The sequence below is a fragment of the Drosophila ficusphila genome, unplaced genomic scaffold (genome assembly GCF_018152265.1).
Source record: "Drosophila ficusphila isolate 14025-0441.05 unplaced genomic scaffold, ASM1815226v1 contig_414, whole genome shotgun sequence".
NCBI lineage: Eukaryota > Metazoa > Arthropoda > Insecta > Diptera > Drosophilidae > Drosophila > Drosophila ficusphila.
Window position 1 is genome coordinate 13,127,303 of NW_025064328.1, and position 24,851 is coordinate 13,152,153.

The 24,851-nt window shown below is 41.8% G+C and overlaps 8 protein-coding genes across 11 annotated transcripts; 3 read left to right on the plus strand and 5 right to left on the minus strand.

Moving 5' to 3' along the window:
* Positions 1-255: 255 nt before the first annotated feature.
* LOC108096915 (immune-induced peptides) lies at positions 256-841 on the minus strand. The gene is made up of 2 exons (XM_017198865.2): positions 708-841; positions 256-646 (listed from the first exon to the last, which is right to left on the minus strand). The coding sequence occupies exons 1-2, from the start codon at positions 757-759 to the stop codon at positions 363-365; spliced, it is 336 nt and encodes a 111-aa protein (XP_017054354.1). The 5' UTR covers positions 760-841; the 3' UTR covers positions 256-362.
* Positions 842-1,145: 304 nt separating this feature from the next.
* On the plus strand, positions 1,146-2,553 carry LOC108096913 (plant intracellular Ras-group-related LRR protein 4). 2 transcript variants are annotated; one of them, XM_017198864.2, is made up of 4 exons: positions 1,146-1,274; positions 1,330-1,539; positions 1,596-2,180; positions 2,238-2,553. In XM_017198864.2, exons 2-4 carry the CDS (start codon positions 1,360-1,362, stop codon positions 2,496-2,498), a joined length of 1,026 nt encoding a protein of 341 aa, XP_017054353.1. In that variant the 5' UTR covers positions 1,146-1,274; positions 1,330-1,359; the 3' UTR covers positions 2,499-2,553. The 2 variants fall into 2 exon arrangements, with proteins under 2 accessions (XP_017054353.1, XP_017054352.1); XM_017198863.2 differs by having other exon boundaries at positions 1,167-1,274; positions 1,338-1,539.
* Positions 2,510-3,299, minus strand: LOC108096916 (mitochondrial import inner membrane translocase subunit Tim10). Its single transcript, XM_017198866.2, has 2 exons — positions 3,149-3,299; positions 2,510-2,767 (listed from the first exon to the last, which is right to left on the minus strand). The coding sequence occupies exons 1-2, from the start codon at positions 3,297-3,299 to the stop codon at positions 2,640-2,642; spliced, it is 279 nt and encodes a 92-aa protein (XP_017054355.1). The 3' UTR covers positions 2,510-2,639.
* Positions 3,300-3,350: 51 nt separating this feature from the next.
* Positions 3,351-3,706, minus strand: LOC108096917. Its single transcript, XM_017198868.2, has 2 exons — positions 3,573-3,706; positions 3,351-3,510 (listed from the first exon to the last, which is right to left on the minus strand). The coding sequence occupies exons 1-2, from the start codon at positions 3,608-3,610 to the stop codon at positions 3,351-3,353; spliced, it is 198 nt and encodes a 65-aa protein (XP_017054357.1). The 5' UTR covers positions 3,611-3,706.
* Positions 3,707-3,961: 255 nt separating this feature from the next.
* On the plus strand, positions 3,962-4,356 carry LOC108096773 (cytochrome c oxidase assembly protein COX19). The gene has a single exon (XM_017198649.2). It carries the CDS (start codon positions 4,069-4,071, stop codon positions 4,354-4,356), a length of 288 nt encoding a protein of 95 aa, XP_017054138.1. The 5' UTR covers positions 3,962-4,068.
* A 16-nt stretch (positions 4,357-4,372) lies between these two features.
* Positions 4,373-5,377, plus strand: LOC108096771 (phosphopantothenoylcysteine decarboxylase). Its single transcript, XM_017198646.2, has 3 exons — positions 4,373-4,547; positions 4,825-4,964; positions 5,034-5,377. Exons 1-3 carry the CDS (start codon positions 4,373-4,375, stop codon positions 5,292-5,294), a joined length of 576 nt encoding a protein of 191 aa, XP_017054135.1. The 3' UTR covers positions 5,295-5,377.
* LOC108096770 (cyclic nucleotide-gated channel rod photoreceptor subunit alpha) lies at positions 5,334-10,058 on the minus strand. 2 transcript variants are annotated; one of them, XM_017198644.2, is made up of 6 exons: positions 9,826-10,058; positions 9,437-9,539; positions 7,047-8,660; positions 6,830-6,979; positions 6,341-6,770; positions 5,334-6,281 (listed from the first exon to the last, which is right to left on the minus strand). In XM_017198644.2, exons 2-6 carry the CDS (start codon positions 9,461-9,463, stop codon positions 5,392-5,394), a joined length of 3,111 nt encoding a protein of 1,036 aa, XP_017054133.1. In that variant the 5' UTR covers positions 9,464-9,539; positions 9,826-10,058; the 3' UTR covers positions 5,334-5,391. The 2 variants fall into 2 exon arrangements, with proteins under 2 accessions (XP_017054133.1, XP_017054132.1); XM_017198643.2 differs by having other exon boundaries at positions 9,704-10,058.
* A 310-nt stretch (positions 10,059-10,368) lies between these two features.
* LOC108096772 (high mobility group protein Z) lies at positions 10,369-19,544 on the minus strand. 2 transcript variants are annotated; one of them, XM_017198648.2, is made up of 3 exons: positions 19,313-19,544; positions 11,310-11,524; positions 10,369-11,240 (listed from the first exon to the last, which is right to left on the minus strand). In XM_017198648.2, the coding sequence occupies exons 2-3, from the start codon at positions 11,460-11,462 to the stop codon at positions 11,058-11,060; spliced, it is 336 nt and encodes a 111-aa protein (XP_017054137.1). In that variant the 5' UTR covers positions 11,463-11,524; positions 19,313-19,544; the 3' UTR covers positions 10,369-11,057. The 2 variants fall into 2 exon arrangements, with proteins under 2 accessions (XP_017054137.1, XP_017054136.1); XM_017198647.2 differs by lacking the exon at positions 19,313-19,544 and adding an exon at positions 17,608-17,865.
* Between the last annotated feature and the right edge of the window lie 5,307 nt (positions 19,545-24,851).

Below are 24,851 nucleotides of genomic sequence, written 5' to 3' on the forward strand. Positions count from 1 at the left end.
TATGTAGGAAAGTCCCAAGGGAAAGGAGTTTTGTTCCAACTTAAATTAGGCATTTTCCCCAGCTGCTTATACCACTCATAAATGCAGACATTTTAGGGCAAAATTTTCATTAATACTATATACGATTTACTACCTGGTTTTAGCTCTCTGATTGTACCGTGGACGACTTTTATCATAACCATTCTCTAGATCCTTAGGACCCTCGCATGGGTGATGTGAGGACTATGTGAGCTTTATAATGAACTTATTGCTGAATTTTTATTGAATGACCTTATCACCTTTTTATTTATGCAAATAATCGAATGATCAAATTTCAGCTGTGCTTAATTAATCAATTAGGTTACTGGCACTTTAAACTGCCATTAGATTGTAATGAAACTCAACAGCATAATAAGGACTCCGCCCATGCTCAAACCCAAAGGTGAAGAGGCCAAACTCCGGACTGTTGAGGATGAATGAGAGTATGTATTGCCATGCTCATCCGTATAAACATGTTGTCCACTCGAGGGTGAGTTTTGGAAGGTACCTTCCACGCCGGGCACCGTATAGGGTCCTTCATTCTGACCCCGAATATACACCCCATTTCCAGGTGTTCCGAACTCATGGGGCCCATTTCTTCCATCGTAATTCTGCTGCGCATTTGAAGCTTATCGAGTAAAGAGAGATCAATGAATGTCACGGTTCTGAATTTCCCACACTCAACTTACCGGCAAACAACAAGCTGCCCACAACAAAAATTAACGCCAAAAACGATCTCATGTTGCACTGTTCAGAAACTCAGCTCAAATTCAACTGGGAGCAGTCGGGTAATTGCAAATCTATTTATACAAACCGGGAGAAACCCCAAGCTTCGGTCAATTATCAGCTGAGAACCAATGACATCACGGTTTAGATCGCAAAAAACGGGCTTGGGAATTGGAGCTTTCACAACATCATAAACATTACAATACCAATAACAAACAATGGCCCAATTTGTTTATATGCAGATATTTTAAAATAGATGCACTTTATTGGCAAAATATATAGGGATGTATTTTGCGCATGCTTTTACCCAGCTAATGTAATTTTTAAAATTAGTTCACTAGCTTGGGAAGAGAACCCAAATAGAGAGAACAGAATATATGGTCGCAGATATACTGAGACATTAATGCATATAGACTCTGAGTAGCATTATATAATATGCACTCAAAACAAACGAAAAAATGGGCCAGAGAGGCAACATTTCGAAAAAACAGATCTCGAATCCTGATAAATAAACTAATACCCAAAACAAGGTAAGTTTTCAGAACATTGTTAAATAGTTTCGAACCTAAACCTACTAAATTCAAGTACTACAGAAAAATAATAAATAAAAGCGACATGGAAAGGGTATGTCAGTTTTTCCGCAACAACTATGTGCTGGCCAACTGCGAGGATGCTATCTTTAAGAAGGCGTTCTCCCTGAATCTTTCCCACTACCAGATGTCCGAGGTTCCGGACATTATCGAGCAATGCGAGACACTAATGAAGCTCTTTCTCAACCAAAACAAATTGACGAAGGTGGGGAAATTGCTAATAAACAAAATAAACAATGTTTTTATATATTCCGTTGCTAGATTCCATCTTCCATTGGCAGTTTGCTGCGCCTGCAAGTCCTCACCTTGGATTACAATAAACTGGATGAATTCCCGCTCTGCATCTGCCGTTTGGTTCGGCTGAAGTTTCTGAATATTAGCTGCAATAGCATAAGTTACTTGCCCCCAGAAATTGGTTATCTAACCCTTCTGGAGACATTCTGGTGCAATAACACTGGTCTTAAGGAGCTGCCCGCTGAGATTCGGAATTTCGAGCGCCTCGAAACTTTGGGTGTCAGGGGCAATCCCTTGAAGAAGCTGACCGAAGCCATTGGCGCTCTCACATCACTCCGTTGGTTCACCGCCGAAGGCTGTGAGCTCACGGAGGTTCCATTAACAATGGCACTGCTCGAAAATCTGGTGCATCTGAATCTGAAGGGGAATCGACTGAAGCGACTGCCCAGAATGCTGATGGCCATGCAGAAGCTGAGGTTCGTTTTTCTCAACGAGAACCGGATCGATGAGCTGCCAACAAGGTCTCAGTTGGAGGAGCTGAGCACTCTACACATGCTCAACCTGTCCAAGAATCCCATCAGTCTTCATCAAGAGCTGCAGCTAATGGCATTGGTAAGAATCAAGCAATTTAATAAATAGCTTGAGGTTTAGTTTTTCTTATTTTCTCAGCGCCAGAACAATCTTTACGTGGAGTTGCCAGCAAATCCTGTCGAAGCCTGTGATGGTCTTGCCAGCAGAGCTAGCATGAACACCCAGGAACAGCAGGAGGATCAGGCGAGGGGACCTGGACAAGACGTTGACTCCTCCGATTGGGCGAACAGTGTGCGGACCAGTGAACTCGATACCACGGATGAGAGCACGATGGAAACCAACATCGAGGATCTGAGTGTAATGCTGCCGGAAATGTCGCGCTTTGTCACCACCTTTTGAAGGCCTCAATATGTTTTTATGTAGCACTCATAAATCTGTGGTTTATTCTCTACAACTGGGTGTTTTGTACATGTACCTCTAACAATCGTAGCGCCTTAAAATGCACATTGGTTAAATGGAAATGGGGTTGTGGGTTCCAGGTTAACTAGACATCTTCTTCATCAGCTCCTCGTCCTGCATGGACATTGCCGTCAGCTTCTTGCCGATCTTCTCGTGAATGTCCAGGTATTTGGCAACACAACGATCGATGCAGACCATCTCGCCCTTGCCTAAAAAAGTACAGGAATTTTAAGAATGTTTTATGCGAACTTGGTATACAAGTTAACTAATTCATAGTTCTTAATGACTAACAAAGTCTTTAATATTAAGGACCGTGAGATTCAATTTAGAAAAATTAATTTTCTTAGGCCTTCATAAAATTAAAAGATTTTTAGGATGAGCCCTGATTTTTTTCATATTGCCTCAAGCATATGTATGTACATATTTGTTACAAATTATTTTGGTTAAATAGGTATCCAAACGTAATAATAAAAGAAATCTTGAAATTAGTTCCTAGACCCGAAACTATTGTTAGTTATATTTATTAGGTACATTCGTGTTTCAAAAGGTAAATCCCATTTTATGTACCCTTAACCCCATATAGTACTCACCCAACTCCGATTCGGAGTAGCGGGGCGGAATACACTTCTTGTGGCAAGCGTTCGTCATGCGGTTATATAAATCGGACATCATTTCGATCTCCATCTCCTGCATCATCTGCAACTTGGCCTGATCGGCGGAACTGATCTGTGGCAAGGCCATTTTCTTTTGTGGGGTGCTTCGTTTGGGTTTTATATAGTAAGTGCTTCTAGTTTAGTAGTCGAATCGCCTGTCCGATGCTTGTTTTGAGTCGTAATCGCCCTGGTTCGCCTTCCTCATGCGCTCACGTACTCGCATGCTCTCGTAACGCCGGTTCTCAACGGATTGTTTTGACAGCACAAAAGCGTACACGCCACCCACAGTCAGAACAGTCCTGTTTAATTCAAAAATTTCAATAAATAATGTGTGTCACTTTACAGGGTAATTTTTACGAACCAACAGATAGCAATTCGACCTGCGTTGCCCAACGACATAGCCTGCTACGAAAAAACGACAAGTGTTAAAGACACTAACGCGTTGCGCTGAATAGTGTGTGGGATTTTTTATCACCGACACGTGTGACAGTTAAAGCAAAAGGGGTGCTCTTGAAATTGTAAGTCACTGAATCGGAAAACTGTGACTCGCTTTTCGAGACTTTTAAGGTATATCTTCTCTAATACATATCAGATATGTATCGTAGGGTGTAGACAGAGTGTTGCTTCATTACCGGCCTTGCAACTATATACTCAAATTGAAGTAGTTTTTTTTTTTATATTAATAAAGATGCCAATTTGATCATTAGTATTTTTTTAGTATCCGCTAGAACGTTCCCGGCTCCCCATCCATCCTTCGGTCACACTGCATCACTGTTTACTCAACCATTATTTCGTAATTTTAAAGTCATATTTTATCAATGAATTAAGATAAGGCGGGAGTAGACCGACACCCCCAAATGACTTCACAGATCTACAGCCAGAAGAAGTTCGTGCCCACGCCGCCGGAGAAGGGCTCCTTTCCTTTGGACCACGAAGGACTCTGCAAGAAGCAGTTTCTGCTCTACGCCAGTTGTCTTCGCAAAAACGCACAGGATACGAGCCAGTGCCGCCAGGACGCCCAGAATTATCTGGCCTGTCGCATGGAAAACAATCTTATGGAGAAAACCGAGTGGTCAAAGCTGGGCTTTCACGAACAAAACCAAGAATCCAATCAAAAGCAAAAAGAGGAGAAGCAAAAGCAATAGGCGGTTTTAATTTACCATGAAACCCGAACGCAATGTGATGATAGCGGCCACAGGAAGTGTGGCCACCATTAAGATAGCCCAGATAGTCAGGGAACTTTCCGATGAGAACCTGCCCTTTAAATTTCACCTGAAAATCCTTATCACCGAGTCGGCCAAGCATTTCTTTGAATTGGAGCAAATACCTGAAAATGGTGGGTAGTCAAAGTGAACTCAGATCTTTTATTTATAACTGAGAGATCAAAAAGAAAAAAACAATTACTAAATTAACTAATATGGACTTTATAATTAGTTGAACTTAACAAAATATGAAAAACATGACAAGCATTTACAAAACATGATAAGCGAAACCTAACTACTAATTAATGTTAATTAATTAAATTTGCTAAAAACCTAACCACGAGAAAATTGAAATATTTTCATAAAAATAATTTTGAAGCAGAAGTCTTTTAATTGTATTTTCGTTTTTAGTACCCATTTACCACAATCGCGATGAGTGGATAAACTGGAACAAGCGAGGTGATCCCGTCTTGCATATTGACCTAGGAAAATGGGCGGATATTTTAGTAATAGCCCCCCTCAGCGCCAATTCCCTCTCTAAAATGGCCACGGTAATGTAAACCCAAATTGTGAAATTTTTTTATACACCCCTATAACTCTGTATCTCTATTTTATGACAGGGGATTTGCGATAATATCGTTATGTGCGTAGTGCGTGCCTGGGATCTTAAGAAACCACTTCTTTTCGCCCCTGCGATGAATACTCGCATGTACGACCATCCGATAACCCGAGAGCAGATCGATAAGCTGACCAGTTGGGGTTACAAGGAGATTCCCTGCATCTCCAAAACTCTTATGTGCGGGGATACTGGAAATGGTGCTATGGCTGAGGTTCCCACAATTGTAGAAGCGGTGCTGGCTGCCTTTGAATCGAAAAATTAGTTAGTGAGAAGCCGAAATTGTTATACACACACTGTTTATATCGCAGAATATTTTGTTACAATAATTAGACAAATACTATGAAATTGGCTATGAAATCTTAGAGATCCACGACCTTCATGTCCTCCAGCGAATTGTTCGCCGATTGGCTGATCAACGCCTTCTCGGAATCAGTGAGGTTGATAAATTTGTGCTTCGACTTAAGCTCCTGCTGAATGGAAGAGAGCAAATCTGGTGAGCAGCGACCCGGTTTTAAGCTCTTCTGATCCAGCGATTCGGCGCCGCCTGTGATCTCCATTTTCGGCTCCACAATGGTTTCCATCTGCAGCGATTGACGTTTGCGTCGCATTCTCTTCGAACCTCTGGTGATGAGAACCACAGCAGGGGATTCAAATGGTAGTGCTTGGATGACTGTCTGTAGAAGTTTCGGTGGGGTTTCCGGTGTTTTTGGGTTACCAATAACCACATCCGCCTGAAGGGCACTGCGTGCTCTTTCTCGCTCCTCTTCGCGCTCCCTGGCTGCATTTTTCCTCATCAGTTGGCGAGCTCGCTTTTTGAGAATTGCCTGCGCGTTTGGATAGTATGCAATGACCTCGTTTAAATCGGATTTCAACAGCACGAACAAGTTGGAATATCCCTTTGATCGCACATCTGCTGTTCTGCGATCAGCTCCATTGATTCCCAGCAAACTTATTTCACCGAAAACGGAGCCTTCGGTTAAAGTGGCGAGGACTACATCGCTACCAGGACCTCCCATCACTTGGACTTGTCCCAGCTTCACGATATACATCTCTCTGCCAACCTCACCCTTGCGACAAACAAAATCTCCAGGCAAAAAGGTTACGGCTCTCAATTTCAAGACAAGATCTCTAAGCAAAGCCTCTTCGCAATCAGCAAAGAGTTGAACTTTGGACAAGGTTTGGATGTGCACGGAGATAGCGATGTCGGTTTTTAGGTTGATGGGCAAAGCATCCAGGATGTTGGACTCGTCTAAAAATTAGTAATTAAATTACATAAGCCATTCTATAGTTTATAAAAGTTCTACTTACCCAAAGTACGCTGTTGTTCCCAAGTGAACTGGAACCACATTTTGACCCTTGACTGCACTTCCTGCGAAAGGTTTAGGCGTCGCATGTACTCCAAAGTCTCATCCTCCAGCTGACGATACTCATGCTTATTTCGAGTGGCTGTGGATATAATATCCCTGATTTGACCGATAAGCAAAGCGAAGACAAAGACGCCCATTAACCAGGCAACCGTCATGAAAACGTATTCCCCTTGTCGTTCTGGTTTTGGATTCTTTCCTATCGAGGTGGCCGTCTTGGTGGCAAAAGCAAAGCACCTTACATAAGGATGACCTTTGCCACTGAAGACCCATCGATTCTTTCCCAATCCCTGGTAGTCACTGTAGGCATAATACAAAGCAGCTGTGATGTGAATCATGTAAAGCATGTAGGTTAAAGTTCTGGCCACACGCACCTAAGAAAATGAAGTTACAATGTTAGTTATTTGGATTTTGATTAGAAGTGTAAACCTACGAAATGCGGTGATGATATGACGCGATCCAAAAGGCGAAACACTTCCCAGAAGCTTTGGATCTTAAAGAACCTGGGAAATCGCAACCAAACAGCACCAGTTCCAAGTTTTAGATATAAAAGCTCCAAGGGAAGCAGAGCAAGAAGATCCAGCTGAAGTTAGATAAAACCTCATTTACTCATTTAGAAAGTATTGTAATCAATTGTGACGCATACCCACCTTAAATTGCAATTTCCTCATGTAATTCTTCCTTGTCAAATTTTTGTTCTTCACCCAAAATCCCTCGAAAAGATACATAACTCGATGTTTAAAGAAAACTACATCCAGTAGATACACAATATCGGCACAGAAGTCGCAGGCCAACCAAATGTTTGTGTTCTCCTTGGTTTGGAAGGGAAACGAGGCCCGCAAAGGGATGACCCAGGCATTATAGAGGAACGATAGTGACACCACACAAAGCCAGGAGATGTAGATCTTTCCCTGGGGATCCAAGGTGCGCTCATCGTTATTGGCTCCGCACAAACTGGAACAAAGCCACACATTCGATCGAGGAGTATCCGCCTCGAAGAGTCTTCCTCGATGGGGAGATTGCCCAGCTGGCACCAAACGCACCTTGTGCTGTGGCGAAGGATGCAGACTCTTGGTTGGCGGAGGAGATGGTGAACTTGCAGTGCTGCTGGAGGAAGGAGTCGGTGGTAGTTCGATCCGAGATTTAACCTTATTTGCTCTGGCTGTAAAGCGACGAACGAGATGGCGAACTTGATCGCGAAGGAACTGCTGGCCCTGGGAATCTAGACTGCCAGCGGAGCTTGGTTTCCGGTGCTCCAGATCCATATCCGTTTCCGGTTCATCAACTGCCACTATTTCACTTTCATTTATAGAAGGAGTTCGCTGAGCTCGCTCATTGCGATCCTCGTTTTGCAGTTCCGGCGATTCGTTGTAACAGATCTGCACATCCTGTTCGTCCTCGTCGATAATCGGATGGGTTTCAGCTTGGTGGAGTGGTGATTCCTCCTCGTCCTCCTCCTCCTTGGGTAGAACCACTTGACCAGTGGCTGCTGCCAGTTCCTCTGCTCGCTGAATGGCAATTGGATCGGGAACGATTTCGGGAACTTCTCCTGGTAGTGGAACCATTTCGAAGTTCTCCTGTTCGAGGACTCGCCTCACACTATCCGGACTGACAAGAGGCTTCTCATGATGCAGAATGTGCTTAACCAAAGCATGAGTGGCACCCACATTGTTCTGATGCTCCGTGGAGTCCACACATCCGATTTTACCATTCCTGAAATACAATCTGGAGTGATAGAACCTCGGACTTCCCGGACGATGTCTTCTCAGAGGAGCTTTAACCGCATTTATTTTATAGGTGACCCTTTTCACGGGACTCGGGCACTTGTTCTCCTTGTTGGAGTACAGGATCTGCTCCTGTTCCTTCTCCTTCTGCATTAACTCCTCGGTGGCACTGACAAACTGCTCGATCTCCTTGAGATCCTTGGTGATCTCCTCCAGACTTTTCCGCACCTGCGCCTCCTTTTCACCCGGACTCGAGTACCGGCGTACACTTTCCGGCTGTTGGTTGATCACATTCCTCATGAAAGCATGTCGTTCCAGGGTATCGCAGAATTTGGGCTCCTTCTTCGCCGATGAAGAGGAGGAGCTGCTCTGGGATCCAGAATGCCCGTTGCTGGGAGAGGTGGCCATCCGCTTGAGGATCGGGTGCTTCTGCTGCAGCGACTGGAACTCGTCGTAGGCAAAGTTCTCCAAAATATTCGGAGATGACTTCAATAAAGATGCACTTGCCTCGGGTTCGAGCTCCTCGCTTTGGCGACTCAACTGCAAATGAATGAATGAGCCGCACGTTCAGTCGATTGAGGGTCGGTTTTTAGAAATAAATAAAAACAAGGCGAACCAGCACGCAAATGCAATAAAAACAACAAAAACGGGCGGCATGGAGTGTGATTCGCATGGTAATTGCTTAGAGCCACCCGCACAACGGCATTTGGCCAGAAAAAACGCCAAAAGCTCATCTATCGAACTAACCATCTGATATATTGATACTAAGGAGAGTTAACCTAAAGGGTCGCCGGTTCAAATAGCAGACTTTACAAATTAAACCTTGAACTGAAGTCCCACCTTGAACTTTGGCTAGATCTTTACTGAGATATAGCTTTGGTAATAAAGTTAATATTAACTACTTTCACATTCTAAAAAGTTCGTATTTTTAAAACATGTAAATAAATAAATACTTGGAAAATAAGGTCTTAATCTAACACTGAAAATGATACCTAAACTTCAAAACATTTATTGATAATACAAACAATTCTGCCTCAAGAATCTCATATAAAGTATATAAAGTATATAAGAGTTTCTCAATATAAAATATCTGGAGCGGTTTAAATCTGTTAATTAACTTTTTGTATATTCTATTAATCTTATTCATTGTGCATTTCTGTAGCTCTACCTTTTAATTTCTGTTCTTAGAAATAACTATAAATAACCAACTGATATTCTATACCATTTCAAACTTATTGTTTCAATCCATTGAGTATTTAAACAGGAGCCATTCCCCTAATCAAACCACCACAAACAATAACCATTTTATAGCCTACCTTGCGAAAACGTGCCATGCTGGACATATTTTGTTGACCGACTTGCGATGGGGCAAGTTCAGTGTCAGCGGAGGGTTCAGGGTCGTTAGCCTTGCCTCTTAGTCTGTAATTAAGCAGGGTGAACGGAACGAGTTTAGTTTCGTGCGTGTTGCACATGGCGTATGATTAATGTGTGTTCTGAGTGGACACGCAAATCGCAATGCACTTGACCTTATCGAGTGCTATCTACTTAGTTTATTACGTTGACTATCCATATGCTGTACGCACTATTGATTTTTCCAGCTGTTGCAACTTGGAGTGTGCTCTTCTTTGTTTTTCCTCAGGTCGGTTTTTCCTTTGCTGCTGATAACGAAGCTCAACAGGTGGTTGAAAATAGGTGGAAAATTTACCTGTGCTTTTTCAGGTAATCAGTTAGCCACTGACTTGTTGTCTTAGTTTTCCAGGCTTCAACTCCAATTTGTTGGTTATAATAATAAGAAATTAATTTTTCCTGCTCCTTGGGTAAAGGATGGTCTTTATAGAGGACCTCTATCCTAGACAGAAAGTCGCCCACCGTCGTTGCAGAGGAAGATGAACTGGTCAGCGAAACGCGGGATGTCCATATAGTTAGTCCAAACAAATTTAACGCAGGCGCCCTTTGCTTGATACAAATACAGTGGTTCAAAAGCCCACAAATAAGTTAAATTTGTAAAATAGGTATGTAGTTTGCTTCCAGAATAACATTTTAAGTATATTTCCATATATATCTTAATATTTTATTAGAAAGCCTTTTAAACCTTAAAAGTTAAATTATATTTTTTAAATCCTTACTATATTATAAAAAGCTTTTACCAACTTGAACCATTCAAAGCTTCTCCATATTCAAGTTTCCTCCAAATGAAAAGCTTTCGAAGCCAATTCCCAAACAGACCCAAAAAAGACACATCCAAGCCTTGAGTTTTCACAATTTTTTATATATTTTTTTTTTAAATATTCCATTCAGCTCTACATTCACAATTACATATTTGTAATATTGGTTTTTTGTTTTTGCCATTTTTAAATTACATAATATATATTTAAATATATATTTATGTATATAGTTTAAAATGTATGTATATATATATAACTTTTTGCTTTCGAATCGAGGGACTCAAAATTCAAATAACTTGATGCAATCGAAAGTGGCTAAAGGGGCGCGGGGAATCCCCCAATGGGGGCAGTGGGCTGCATGTGTTTTTTAAGAAGAGTGTCATACATATAGATACATTTATACGTACAAACCTAGAATATAAAGAACAGTTGACTGGAAATAATGTGGGTGTGATTTCTTCACTTCTTTAACTTAGTTTTATGGTTTATGCTGTGTGGTGTGTTCCTGTGTGTATTGGCATGTGTGTGTGTGTCTCTGTGTGTATTCATGTTTATGGATTTAGTGCATATTTAAAGATTTAAGGTCTTAATACATTTTTTTGTGTTTTTTTTCATATTTTTTTTTGAGATTTTTTTAATTAGGTTTTTTTGTAGTTTTTTGTTGGTTTTCATTTTTGTGGGTTTTCTTTTTGTCACTTAAAAAATTACATTAATAAAATGTATTTTAAAACTTATGCAGAAAAACGTTGCCCAGTGCGGAGGATGCAACTGCCTACTCGCTCTCGTCCTCCTCCTCCTCCTCGGAGGACTCTTTCTTCTTGGCCTTCTTGGCGGGCTTGGCGGCCGCCTTCTTTCGCTTCTTGGGCGCTCCCGAATCGGTGCCGCCATTGGCCTCGTACTCCTTCACCGCCTTGTTGTACTCCTCCTTCATCTTGATGGCCTTCTGTTCCCACTCCTGTTAATAAATAAATTAAGGATTTAATAATCGAGTTGCTATATGCATCGTTTCGATCAATCAACTTACGGTCTTATCCTTCAGTCCGCGCCAAAGTTCGCCGCCCCTTTTGGCGATGTCTGTTACCTTGCTGCCGGGGTTATCCTTCTTGATCTGTTCGCGGGTCTCGTTCAGCCACAGCATGTAGGCCGAAAGGGGACGCTTCGGGCGATCTCCACTCATGTTTGTTTCTGGTTTGACTTGACTTGACCCAAGGGAAATGTGAGGGCTGAGCAATTAAGCAGCTGAAATAAAAATTAAAAATACTTAGTAAGTTTGGAATATATAATAATCCTTACAAGCTAGTGATAAGCAATTGTATTATATTTATTTGGTTTAAAGAAAATTATCTGTCTCTTAAATTGTCGCAGCATAACAATAATGCCTAATTTTGAATTTAATTCAAATAAAATTTAATTTGCTCAAGGCTTCAATTAAATTGTTAATTTAAAGACAACAGGAACATAATAAAAATTTGTAGCTTTTATTAAAATCACATATGTTTTTCTTTTGCTGTCCAGTCTCAAATGATTGAATATTCAATAATTGCAATTTGGGCCGTGCAGAAACCGGCATTAATTAAATATGCCTGGCTGTACACCGACGCACAGATACGACCCCTGGCCTTAAGCCCACGCCCCTTTTAGGCCCACTCGCGCCCCGCGTAAGCTATTGGAATGAAATACTTTTAATACATAATCCTTGCGGCTTTATATAGGCCCCCCTACATAATGGCTATTTATGGCAGGAATATTTCCAATTAATTGTGGGTGTCGATTTCTTGTACATATGTATGTACATATGTATGTACCGCCATTTAAATGCTGTACATGCCGCAGAGGTCGATGACTCAAAGGATTTCGGTGCACGGCCGGTGAACCCACGATTCAACCAACACTCCTTTTTTATCGCCTTCGCAAGCCTAGACGCAAATCAGCTGGGAGATGGCATGCAAATGAAGCGACAACGATGACGACAATCTGCCCCCCTTAAACAACAACAACAACGATAACAGAAACAACAGCCATGAGCCATGCACTTGACCCAAATCCAGAATTCAGCGCAAAATGCACGAGACATCGACAGGCACAGAGAAAAGGGGCAAATGGGTGTTGAGCAGTCGGAGGAGCAGTCGGAGTTGCGGAGGAGCATAACGACGTGAATTGGGTTAACAAACGACTCGAAAGCGAAGGAATCTGCAGCCTGAAGAGCAAAAGTGGGAGACGGGTGTGTAGTTTGTGGCGCATCAATCAGGCGGCGGCCACCATTGCACAACATCCTCGTTTGGCCAACGGTGAATGGGGAAGAGGAGAGGGGAAAGGGGAAAGAGGAAAGAGGGAGGGAGCACATCCCCGCAGAAACTCTACATATATACGTATATAGCTGCGTGTCCTGTGTCCAGGAGCAACAGGAAAACGGCGGCAAAATGGTTGCTAGTTGAACGCGGCCACAGACACACGCATCCACAGGATGCGATAGACGGATGGATGGATGATGGCGGGGCATTGCACATTGCGGCAACACGTGATGCAGCCAGGACTCCACCTTCCCCTTCCCCCAGTTTCCCTGTATGTATGCATATACATCACACGAATATCTTTCGGCAAGGAGGGGGTCCTCCTAGAAAATCGAAAGCGAAAACCATTTCCCGTCTGTGTATGTGCATAGTTGGTTGGTGGTAAGTACATCTGTATCTGTTGTTCTGCGCTACGAGCTTGGGGTTTCCTCTGCAGGCGCAACCAACAAAGTGAAAACATTTTCAAATTGTCAGGGGTAAATTAAAATATAACAAATAGGAAGAACCATATGCTAACATTATACAAAATATTTGTAAAAAATAAATAAAAGAACAAACAAGTGAAATAAGAAAAACTTTCCATATTTTGCTACTTAAAGAGGTTACATCAAACAAAATTATTAAAAGTTACAAAACTCAAGTAGGAAGTAAAGATGCAAATCTATTTTTAACTTACATCCATATTTATAGACTTCAATTGTCAAAGTCAAAATCCCTTTCCGTTTATCATTTCAATTCATAACTCCCTATAATTATGTGCCAAACCATCCGTATTGTTAAATTATTTCTCAGCATTACGCATACGCAATGTGGGCAGCACTGGCACGGCAGATTACGCATACGCAACGTGTTGCGACCACCGCTTGTGCATATGGCATAATGAAATGCCAGACTAACGGCAAACAGAACCCACACAAAAGGCGCACAAAGGACATTAAACGGAATACAAAATAAGGAGCTGCAAAAAACCGTAAAGCCTTTCAGTGGAAAACAACTGACATTTTGTCGATCTAAAATTGAAAAGTAGACGTCGACTGGGGCAGCGGCAATGACTGCAGCAGCGGCAGAGACTGAGGCAGAGACAGCGACTGAAGCAGCGGCGTTGACGTCAACTGAGAGAAAACTGACAACGCTTATCTGGTCGACTGTATGTGTTTATGGCGTGTGTTTTTAATGCCTCCGTCCGGAGGAGAGCATTTCCATGCAGCACCACCAGTACAAATAGCAACCACCTAGCCAAAGAACCACCATCGAACCACCCAACCACCCAGCCACCCAGGCATACCATATTCAACGAAATATTGGCTTGCCTGCAGCACGAAGCTTGTGCGCAGAACCAGCATTTTAGGGTAGATACTTTCCCAGGGATTTGCGCACTGGATGCCCGAAAGCAACTGCCTCTATGTGTTTTCGCTGGAGAGCGTGGAACGCACAGTGGTGACTTTTAACGAGGGAATACATAATGCTGATAATGCCCTCGTTTAACGGCCCTTATTTCTGTATCACTGATTTCGAGCAGTGTACAGTACAGTCGGGGCAAAAATCAAAGGGTAGGTAGGTCAACATTATGATGAATCATCACAAAAATGGCACGCTAGATGGCGCTATGGTTTATTATTGCATTTCACATATTGTTATTTGAAGTTAGTTGATTAAACTAACAACTTTACATTTTTGAATAAAGTCTTTCATAACTGCAGCAATAAATAATTTTTGTTTTGGATGTACGAATCTTCACTAAATCACATTTATAATTGTCATAGTTATAGCATGTCGCAAAAGATTTTTGAAAGATTTTTATGAGTCATTTAACTAGGAAGTCATTATTCTGGATTCTTTTTAATCACAAATAAATTATCGCAACTACTGAAAAATAGCCTCGAACCTTAAGCATTTATAAACGCTAGTTTATAAATATTACTTTTCACCAGAGTGCAATGATAACCCCCCATTAACAGTGGATATGGATCACGAAAGAGAGCTTTGCCTGATATCGCAAATCTGAGAAAAGAGCGGGAAAATGTACGATCGCCGGTGACTTTAACGAAAAGCAGCACAATTGCCGCTTTGGGCCCGGTTATCGCCCCACAGATTAGACATATTATCGTGGTCGTGGTCGTATTAGTATAGTATTCGATTAGGAACCAGCACAAAAGTGGCGCGAAATAAGCTTTGTAACTGTAAATGCCCTCGAGAAGCTTTGCCGCTCTATCGCGCTCTCCCGCTCCTTATCGGTGTGCGTTTTTTTTCTGGATGTGTGAGTCAGTGGGGGGACTGAATGACAAAACTTTTGGCGCCATTTTTAGTTTGCACTCGAGAGTGCAGCACGCAAAGCGCTAAAAAGTAACAACAAAACACGCGCGCGTCAGACAAAACAGAACGTAACAAAAATAACAATCAAACGCCGCCTAGGAAACATAAAAATATGGATAATCAGCTAGACCTTGGTAAAGATCAGTTAAGATCAACTAAGGTCCTTGAGCCAGAAAGGATATCGTTGGAGTTTAAACTATTTTGTATTAAGTATACTTCTGGATGACATGACTGAAAGCCCTAATTAATCATGTGACAACAGTGGAGGAAAGCAAAAGTCCCACTTGCCCACTCAGGAAAACAGGATAAGCCGGGCCGTCCAGCCAGAACCAAGTGGAAAATGCCAAGGAAAGCGGCTGAGACCAAGAGAAGCCGCAGATGGCGACAGGTGGGTGGACAGCGGGTGGCCATTTCCCGAAGGTGAGACCCAAAGCCGATCAGAAATCAAAAGCCCCAACGAGCAGGTGCGCCAGAAAGTGACTTGCACTGCGAAATGTTTCGCACTCAACGGTTGAGACAACAAACTACACTGGCCAAACAGAACTTTGATCGATAGCGTATAATAATTAAAAAAAAAACAGTAAACAATTTGAACTGATAAACAACCTACACACTTTGCATACACTATAATTTTGTAAAATCTTTTGAAAAAAAAAAACAACAACTATATAATAACAACAAATTTGTCATATGCCACTTAAATAAACAGACATTATATAAGGTTGTCAAAAAAGTCTTGCGGTATTTTTTTTTTTTTAATTTCAATTCTTCATAAAATTGGTTATAATAATGCGATTGAAGTCAAATATGCGCCGTTTTGTTCGATGACGAGTTCCCAACGAGATGCCAAACTCATAATGCCCTTCTTATAGAAGCTCGCTCCCCTATTGGCAAAAAATTCGGAGAGCCAATTTTCACAGGACTCTCTTGTGTCCAACTTCAGATTACCAAGCGCGTTCGCCATGGAAGGAAATAGGTGGTAATCACTTGGTGCAAGATCCGGACTATACGGTGGATGCAAAAGAACCTCCCATCCAAGCTCCCGGAGCTTCTGGCGCGTCACCAAAGATGTGTGTGGCCTGGCGTTGTCCTGATGGAAAAAAATTCGACCACTTTCGCTTAAAAATGGCCTCTTCTGCATGAGTGCTGCATTCAAGCGGTCCAGTTGTTGGCAGTACAGGTCCGAATTGAGCGTTTGGCCATAGGGGAGCAGCTCATAGTAGATCATTCCCTGCCAATCCCACCAAACACACAGAAGAACCTTCCTGGCCGTCAATCCAGGCTTGGCCACCGTCTGGGCCGCTTCACCGCTTTTCGACCGCGACCGTTTGCGGCTTACGTTATCGTAAGTTATCCACTTTTCATCGCCAGTCACAATACTCTTCAAAAACGGGTCGATTTTGTTGCGATTTAGAAGCGATTCGCAGGCGTCGATACGGTCAAAGACGTTTTTTCGGGTCAATTCGTGTGGCACCCATACATCAAACTTCTTAGTGACTCCAAGCTTCTTCAAATGGTTAATAACGGTTTGATGACTCATGCCCAGCTCTTGACCGATGCTACGGCTGCTACTATGCCGGTCTCTTTCGACCAATTCAGCAATTTTATCGCAATTTTCGACGACAGGCCTTCCGGAGCGTGGCGCATCTTCGACCACCTCTGCACCAGCACGAAAACGTTGAAACCATCGTTGTGCGGTGGAAATGGAAACTGTATCGGGTCCATAAACTGCACAAATTTTATTGGCGGCTTGAGATGCATTTTTGCCAATATCGTAGTAGTACTGTAAAATATGCCGTATTTTCTCTTTATTTTGCTCCATGATTGCGACGCTATAACTAACGAACGACTTAAAAGAAAAGACAATCAATCAAACACGTGTTAGCGCGTGAATTGAGCTTTCCAAAAAGGTATAGTATGACCTTCAGCGCCAACTAGCGAAAATACCGCAAGACTTTTTTGACAACCTAATATATTTCAAAACAAAAAAAATTTCATATGCCACTTCAATACAAACAATGTAATTAATTTGCTGTAACTTGTTTGGGAGATTATGAAAAGATTTCGACCGAGTGTCTTTAATAAATAGTTTATGTGCTGATAACAACATCTACTCAAATTTATATATACATAGTTTGTATTTTCACATTTACAATTAAAAACACTGACCAATGCAATATATTTCTGGATGATGATTAAATTAAATATTTTCAGGTATTAGTATTTATTAACACATAAACACTCTTTCAAACATTTAAAATGTAATCACTTTAACTTAGACCTAATAAAAAATTATTGTATTAAATTTAAATTCCTCAAATATGCAATAAAAGGATGTATTCCCCCAAATTATAATACTAAAAGCACACTTAAACACACATTATATTAATCCTATTAAGGATAGAAAAAAATTTAATCGCGCAACACCCACAAATAACGCAAAACCGCACTGAATATCTTTCAGCACGTGATTTCGATTCTGTAAGAGCTCAGAAACTATTTTCTCAATAAAAACCCTGTAACCCAACAAAACACTCACTAACAGCGATTAATTAGTTAAATAAATAACCGAACAAACAATAATTCGGGCACATGATTTCACTTGAATAAGAGATTAATGCCTGGCCGATTAATTTGACGACGAGTGTAAATGCGCTTGGCCAGCAGAGTGCAAAAATCGTATGAAAAATACTCGTATTGCGATATCTACGTACGTACTTTGGCTTGTTCGCTGGTTTTTACTTCACTCTTCTTGGCCCGGTCGTCCAGCTACTTGTACTGGATTGGATACTGGCACTGGCACTGGCAATGGGACTGGGACTGGGTCTGCAGCTACTTGTACTGCTGCTGCTGCCACTACTACTGCCTGTGAAAATCGCCTCGCACGAACTGAACTGAGACTGAACGAACTGAACTGACTGAAACGTACTGGTACTGCGAGCGTCTATAGGCAAGCGAACTGAACTGAAATTCAACTGAAGCAGCTGTACCAGGCAATGGCTATACAAGCTGAATACAGCAGAAACCCAACCAAACCGAACCGAAACCGAAACGCAGAGCAGAGCAGAGACGAGGAGGGGCGGAGAGAGGAGAGGGGCGGAGCAGAGCAGCACAGCACAGCACACAGCAAAGGCAAAAGCAAGAGCAAAGGCAAAACGACGAACAGCGAGACCATCAAATAGCACGGGGAGTACGTACGTACAGGCAGGCAGGCAGGCAAGGCAAAGTATCTGTATCTGAGAGTCGAACAACCCAGCCATACATCCAACGAGCCAACGAACGGCATACAGGGCGAATCGGGGGTAGGCGACTGTATGCGCACAGTGGCGGGCCGTCGGGTGTGTACGGCTCCGGTGAGGCGGCTCATTTGCGTGGTCGTTACACTGGTGGGCCGGAAAGTTGGGCCGTTGGAGAGGCACGTAGCTAGTACAGCGCATGCACAGTAAGGGCACGGAATATTGAAAATGCCTTTCACACCAATTAAATTTAATTATTTACGAGCTGAGATATGAGCCTCAAGGCTGATGAAATTCAGTTTTATGAAGATTACAAAAGAAACAATATATTTTTAAATTTTAAGAGTTTTTAAAAAGTTATTTTTCTTTAAAATACAACTAATTTGAACGCTACTTATGTTTATCTTATAACAAACACCCTCCTATTTACTAAGACGCGCATGTTCCGACTATTTTTGCCGCGACTGTACCCTGTTTGTTCATATAAAAAGCATGGAGCTGCGAGAACGAATTGCCAGTAGTATTTGGCGGCGCCGCTTCCCCCCTCTCCGACCCCCTCTCTTCCCCTCTCCTCTCAACCTATTTAATACCCCACAGCTCGTCAAAAACGTCGTCACTGCCGCCCACCTGTACCGCCCCCTCGTCCCGCAAAAATTAAAAAATAACGCACTTCCATACACCAATCCCTACCATATTCTATGTTTTCGGCATTGTAACCAATTGAAACTTCTTTTTGTGACCAAAGCTAATTGTAAGACTTTACCGTTTTTTTTTTGTCCAAAATAAAACATTGATTTAACCTAGAATATTGATTTGACATTTACATTCCAATCGATTGAGTAATCAGCTAACGGAATCGGCTCACCCACAACGCAGCTGCATTTCAAAAAATAACCGTCAATATTTCGCGCGCGCCCTCCATTCAAAATTTCAATTCAATACGAGCACGATGTGGACGAAAGCCACCTAACCAAAAGGCGAAAGCCATGCCAGCGCCGTATAGCTCTATGTGGGCCCCCAAAGTATCAGTAGAGAAGTGTATAACCCACGCCGCACCGCAAAAATTGGGTCGTTTAGTTTATTTAGCAAAATTTATATAATAAATGGCCACCGTGGCGCTATTTCTTGGCCAGATAATTAAGTTGAGACAATGGCGAATCAATCGTAGTGAAGCACTTGACACTCACCCGTACGAAAAAGTCGCGTAATTTGCGTTTTAATTGCAGCCAAATCGAAATCTTAGTTCAGTTTTGGTACTAATGCTCTGGTGCACTGCTGACTGCTGGCTGGCTCGTTGGCTGGTTGGCTCTGCCTTCGCTTGCCTGTTCACTGTATAAAATTTTCTTCCACTGAAAAAACGCAAGTCGCTTGAGCGTACGTAGTACAGCTTTTGCCTTTGGAATATGAAATACACAGCGTAGAGTGAATGCCAGAGGCCCAGAGCCATACGGCCATCCATACGTACGCCATGTAGCTCGAGTACGAGTACGACGCAAACGCAGGCAGGCCATTCTGCATTTGTATGTGTGCGCCTCGCTGTTTTCGCCGCTCGTTTGCCCGTTTGCCAGCTCACACAGATACGGAGCGCCCCTGTCCGTGTATCCGTGTATCTGGCCTGGCTGGCGAGCCCGCCACTGTGTGCGTCTCTGCTGTGTTCGTTCGTTCGCTCGTTCGCCACTGTGTGAGAGCACACGGACACAGTACAGGCACACAGCAGTGGTACAGGCGGCCAGGGCAGATGGATGAGAGGGCCCAAGAGGGGGGTGCTGTTGTGAAGGGGGGAGGGGTGGAGGTATATCAACGGCAAGAGCGCAGAGTCAGAGCAATGAACATGATGGCCGCCTGGTCTTGCTTTTGCTTTTGGTCTTGGTCTGGCCTGCCTGGCCTGCGATTCGCTTTGGCCTGCCTGTTTTCGTAAAGTATCTTTTGCTTTTCAGCTGAATTTTGGAAGGTTTTACCACTAAAATGGGGTAAACTGGGTATGAGGAAGAATTAAGAAAATATATATCTTACTAATGGCATTTAAGGTTTTTCGATTTTATATTTCAAAATGCTAATTTTTGGGCTTTATTTGGAAAAATATACTAATTTTTAAGATACATCTTTGGTTTTTAGTTCAAATTTAAATATTTTCTAACTAACATTGGATAAGCTGAGTATGCCACTATGTGGTTAGTATATTGTTTCTGTAAATGGCATTTAAACGTTTTCGATTTGTTATCTCTAATCATGAAATTTAACGTATTAACTGCAAGAAAGCAATTCAATCTGTGCATAGTTTTCATAGTAGCATGCAGCGTACTACGAATGTAAAGGTGCTTGCAAACAAAATGCTCCTATAAATTGCAACTTTTAAAATAAACACTTGGTTTCAGGCATTTTAAATTAAAAAATATATATTTTACTTCGACTTATTTATAAAATTTTTATTACAAATAAAATTTTGTATATTATCACCTCATGTAATAAAATTATTTATCAAAAAAGCCCTTCGTTTTTTCAATTAATAAGTAAAATCTAGTAATACATGTCATGATTTCTAATAAATTATCTTATAATAGGATTAAATCCTACCAATGTACCTATGTACATACATTTTTTTGGGTTTTGTACCATGGAATTTTTTTTTGGGAATTTGTGTCATGAAATTTGTTTGTTCAACTAAGAATTGCTAATTGTACGTAAAAAATATTTACGTGAGTAAAAATTATAATATAATTAATTATATAATTAATTAATTAATTATAATTTATTAATTATACATTAAATCAAAAACAAGTCTGACTGGGTTCAATAGCAGCAATTTTAAATATGTATCTAGATGAATAAGTGTGAATTTAAAATATAACCTATTTAAACAATTAGAAAAAAGCCTGAATATGATTCAGATTAAATTGCAAATTATTAAAAAAAAAATTTTATGATTAAAAAAATTAAAATATACAAACTTAAAAAAACTAAATTAAGGTATCAATCATGGGAGTACAAGGAAGTGTAAAATTTCAATAATCGGACATCAGCGAAGTGACATCAGATGTGGGTTGCAAAGTGCCTTATCTAATCGAGGAAAGTAGCAGACAGCCAACGAAATCTTTGCGCAACGCAAAAGCGCACCCATCGAGTCGACTAGTGCCGCCTGTTTTTCGCTTGCCTGTATCTCGCTCTGTAGAGCCGTAGAGCTATAGACCGCAGTACAGCTACAGCCAAATACGAAAATACGAAGCGAACGAGTGTGTTTGAAGGGGAGTCGGTGCGAGCGAGACGGGGCAACGGGTGCGAGGGAGAGGAAGAGCAAGAGCAAGAGAGGCGAACAGACGGCGGCGGTCGTTCCACATACGCGACTGTATGTGCGACTGTATCTGAATCGGAATCTGAATCTGTATCTGCCCGACTGCGAAGCGAACACAAACAACACACGAAACCGAAGAGGCCGCTTCGCTTGCGCGTAGGGTATGCGAAAGGCAGTGGGACAATCTGGACCCGGTCTCTAATGATGAACAGCTAAACAGATTAACCAGATTTTAGATTCCTGATGCAAGTCCCCCTGATAATTTCGCAATTGGAAAATATGATATTACCATTTTCATGTGAAATTTATTTTAATATCTCTAAGATAAGAAATTTGGGGGAAGCCAGTTGAACTATTAAAGTTAAGCCGTGCTTGCATTTAAATTTATAGGTTCATTAAAAAACAGTTAAAGCAATAAAGTGTCAAGCTGTTCGGATTTTATGCACTAATTTAAATAATTTGACTTTTCTTAATAAAATAAACCCCCTATTAAAAATATATCGAGTGAGATTCAGAATTGAAGATCGTTTAGTAAGTATGCTTTGGTAGAATTTATAATCTTTTAAGTAATGAAAATGCCAATGAAATGGAAGGGTGTTAAAGTATTATTGTTTTGAGAATACGGTTACCAGAGATTTTTATGACACCCCTACATTTTTTGATAAACAGTATTAGCGGTACTATTAATCAAGATTTCCGCTTTAATATGCAAATATCCTTTAGGAAGCCTGTACAACTGTATCCTTTGATGGGACAGAATATGGTAACGTATTTCACAGATCGTTGACCTCAACCCCAAACAACTCGGGGTGCCTACGGAAAAAGGGGTTGCTCTGCCACATACAACACCTTTGCTACACAAAAATCCGTTAATTCTAACAATATTTTTTAAGATCGAGGAAATGCACTTTTTTTTTGGCATTGCCTATTGGTCCCACCGTGCCAGTGGGTCGGTCGATTATTATGGTTGTTTGTCGTCTCATTTCAGCCGTGTGTCTGTGTAGCAACACCGAAGCCAACGGCCCGTCGGATGATATCGCCGGGGGATGGTGGGGTGTGCTGGGTCGGCTGGGCTCTGATGTTGTAGCTTCTATTAGGGGAGTTAAGGCAAAGGGGTGGTGAGGAGGGAACAGGGAGGCGGGAGGCGGGGATTGAGGGGGGAGAGATACCCAAGCGGGCTGCAGCCGACCAACCGACCGACCAACGCTACTGGCAGCGTTGGCTTTCGGTGGTGGCAATTGTCGGCCAGGAGTGGATAATGTGGACGGAGGGGGGTATCCTGCGGTACGCAGGATGGGGCATACGCTCTCGGGCGGAGTATGCAAAAACGAACCAGCTAACGAGCCGAGCGAACTGGCGACGCTTCATCGAAATGGGGACGCATGAGGCGCACATTTGACAGGATGTGGAAATAACGAGCCTGCATGCGTATGTACTTGCCTCTAAAGAGCAAACCTATCGAAGAATAGATGCTCTGTAAGGTGAATACAACAGAAAATAGTCGTTTATATCATGCATTTAAATAAGGCCTGACAAATTAAATATGTAAAGGTATAATAATAATAATAACTTGTCCTTAAAAATGAACTATATCTGTTGATAATCAGTTACAAAAGAAATTTATTAAGTTATGTTCAACTTGGTATCATTTCTTATATTCTTCTATTAAAGAGCATAACCTATTTTAATGACTTCAGATAAAAACATAAACTAAAACATTTTATATAAAGTACACAGGTAAAAAAGCTTTTCAGTTTCTGAATAGTCACCAAAAATTTTAATTTGAAAAAGCAAATAACAAATTTTCTCATAAGCCCTGGAAAGCGTAAGTAGATCCTCAAGAAAATGCAGCAGATACGGATACCCTACGAAACACATTTTTCCTTTCTACCACATTCTGCTGCAACTTTTCATCTTGGTAATGGCTTAAGAGCGTAGCAGGCCTCTGTCCTTTTTGTGTGTACTAAGCATTCCTCTATGAGATCCTTGCCTCGGTCTTCATCCTTCCTTCCCCGGAACCCTGCTTAGCCAGCCAGCCAGCTTAGGCTGAATCCTGTTGCCTGGACATGCGACATGAGGCAAACTGGAACCGGGCTTCGTTCCGCCAGCAAAGCATCTAGCAATTTGTGCGGTATGTGTGCGGATTGGAGGGTCGAGTATTTTGTGCCTTTCATGGAAACTGAACTGCATGAGTTCGCCTTGAGTAAGTGAATGTTGCGAACACACTCGCATACATCCTGGTGCAGACAATCAGGAGACTGAAGTACTCACAGCAGGATGCAGACAAATATCCCATCCAAGGGATACGGAATACGGAATACAGAGTACGGTATACGGGGCACTTGTTGTTGCGTCGCCGTTTTTGCTCATCTACTCGAACCAATATGCTTGGCATATGGACTAAATGTACTTGGTTTTTGCCTTTACCGTTACATTTTATAGAGGGTCTTACGCGACCGAAGGGAAAAAATAACTTTTTGGCGCCACTTTTTGCTGGGGGAATTTTTAGTGCTGATTAAGCGAGGGTTTAATGAAGTTTTGATTTCCCTTTCGGAAGCCGCCCTTTAATGAAGTAATAATAAGATAATATTATTTATTTTAATTGCAAGTTTATTAGGAAAGGCTTCTGAAAATTTCGGAATATCAATTTGAGTTAAAACCTGGAATGACGGTATAAACCTTAAAAATATTTGTCTTGTCCTTTTGAAGAAAGAATCGCTACATTTATAAGAATACCCTTAATGGCGAAAGACTTTTGCCAATATTTTGATTTCTGTTTGCTTTTTTTATCATTTGGGGATTACTTGTATGCTGCTAAAGGATCCGTGGCTAATCACATCATATTGGCTGTAATCCGCTTTTAATTGATCCTTTAACTGGGAGGACATCTTAACCATTTTTTTCTTTTGGTCCTGTCTTCCAGGATAAACATGTGGATGTCACAGGAAACCTTCATACCATCTTCAAAATCAAAGCCAAAAGCTAAGGCAAAAAAGCGCTTCACCTAAAGTGCGTTCCGTTGAGATTGTCTCTCAATTTCTGTTCTGTTTCTGCCGGTTTCCATCTTTCACGGTGTTCGTTTCTGCCGAACAGCTGATGATGCATACTGTGCGCCAAAAAGGAGGGAGGGAAGGTCGAGGTAGAAAATCGGGGAGCTCGCTAAATAATACGGATGGTGTTCGGCGACGCATTGTTGTTGTGCCTGTGTGTTTTTGGGGTAAAGCTCACCGGCCGCTAACAACAACAGCGATAACTGGATGAGGGAACATGCCCCCATCATTCATCGCACTCCACGGCCAAGTTCAGTATCTTCGGCACATCCACATTCCACGGCGCCTATTGTTGCACCACCGACCGAAGGGAAAACCAAAGCCAACACACGAGCAACAGGACAGGACTAACTCCTTTGTGACCCAATTTAAGGCGGGCGCGAAAGT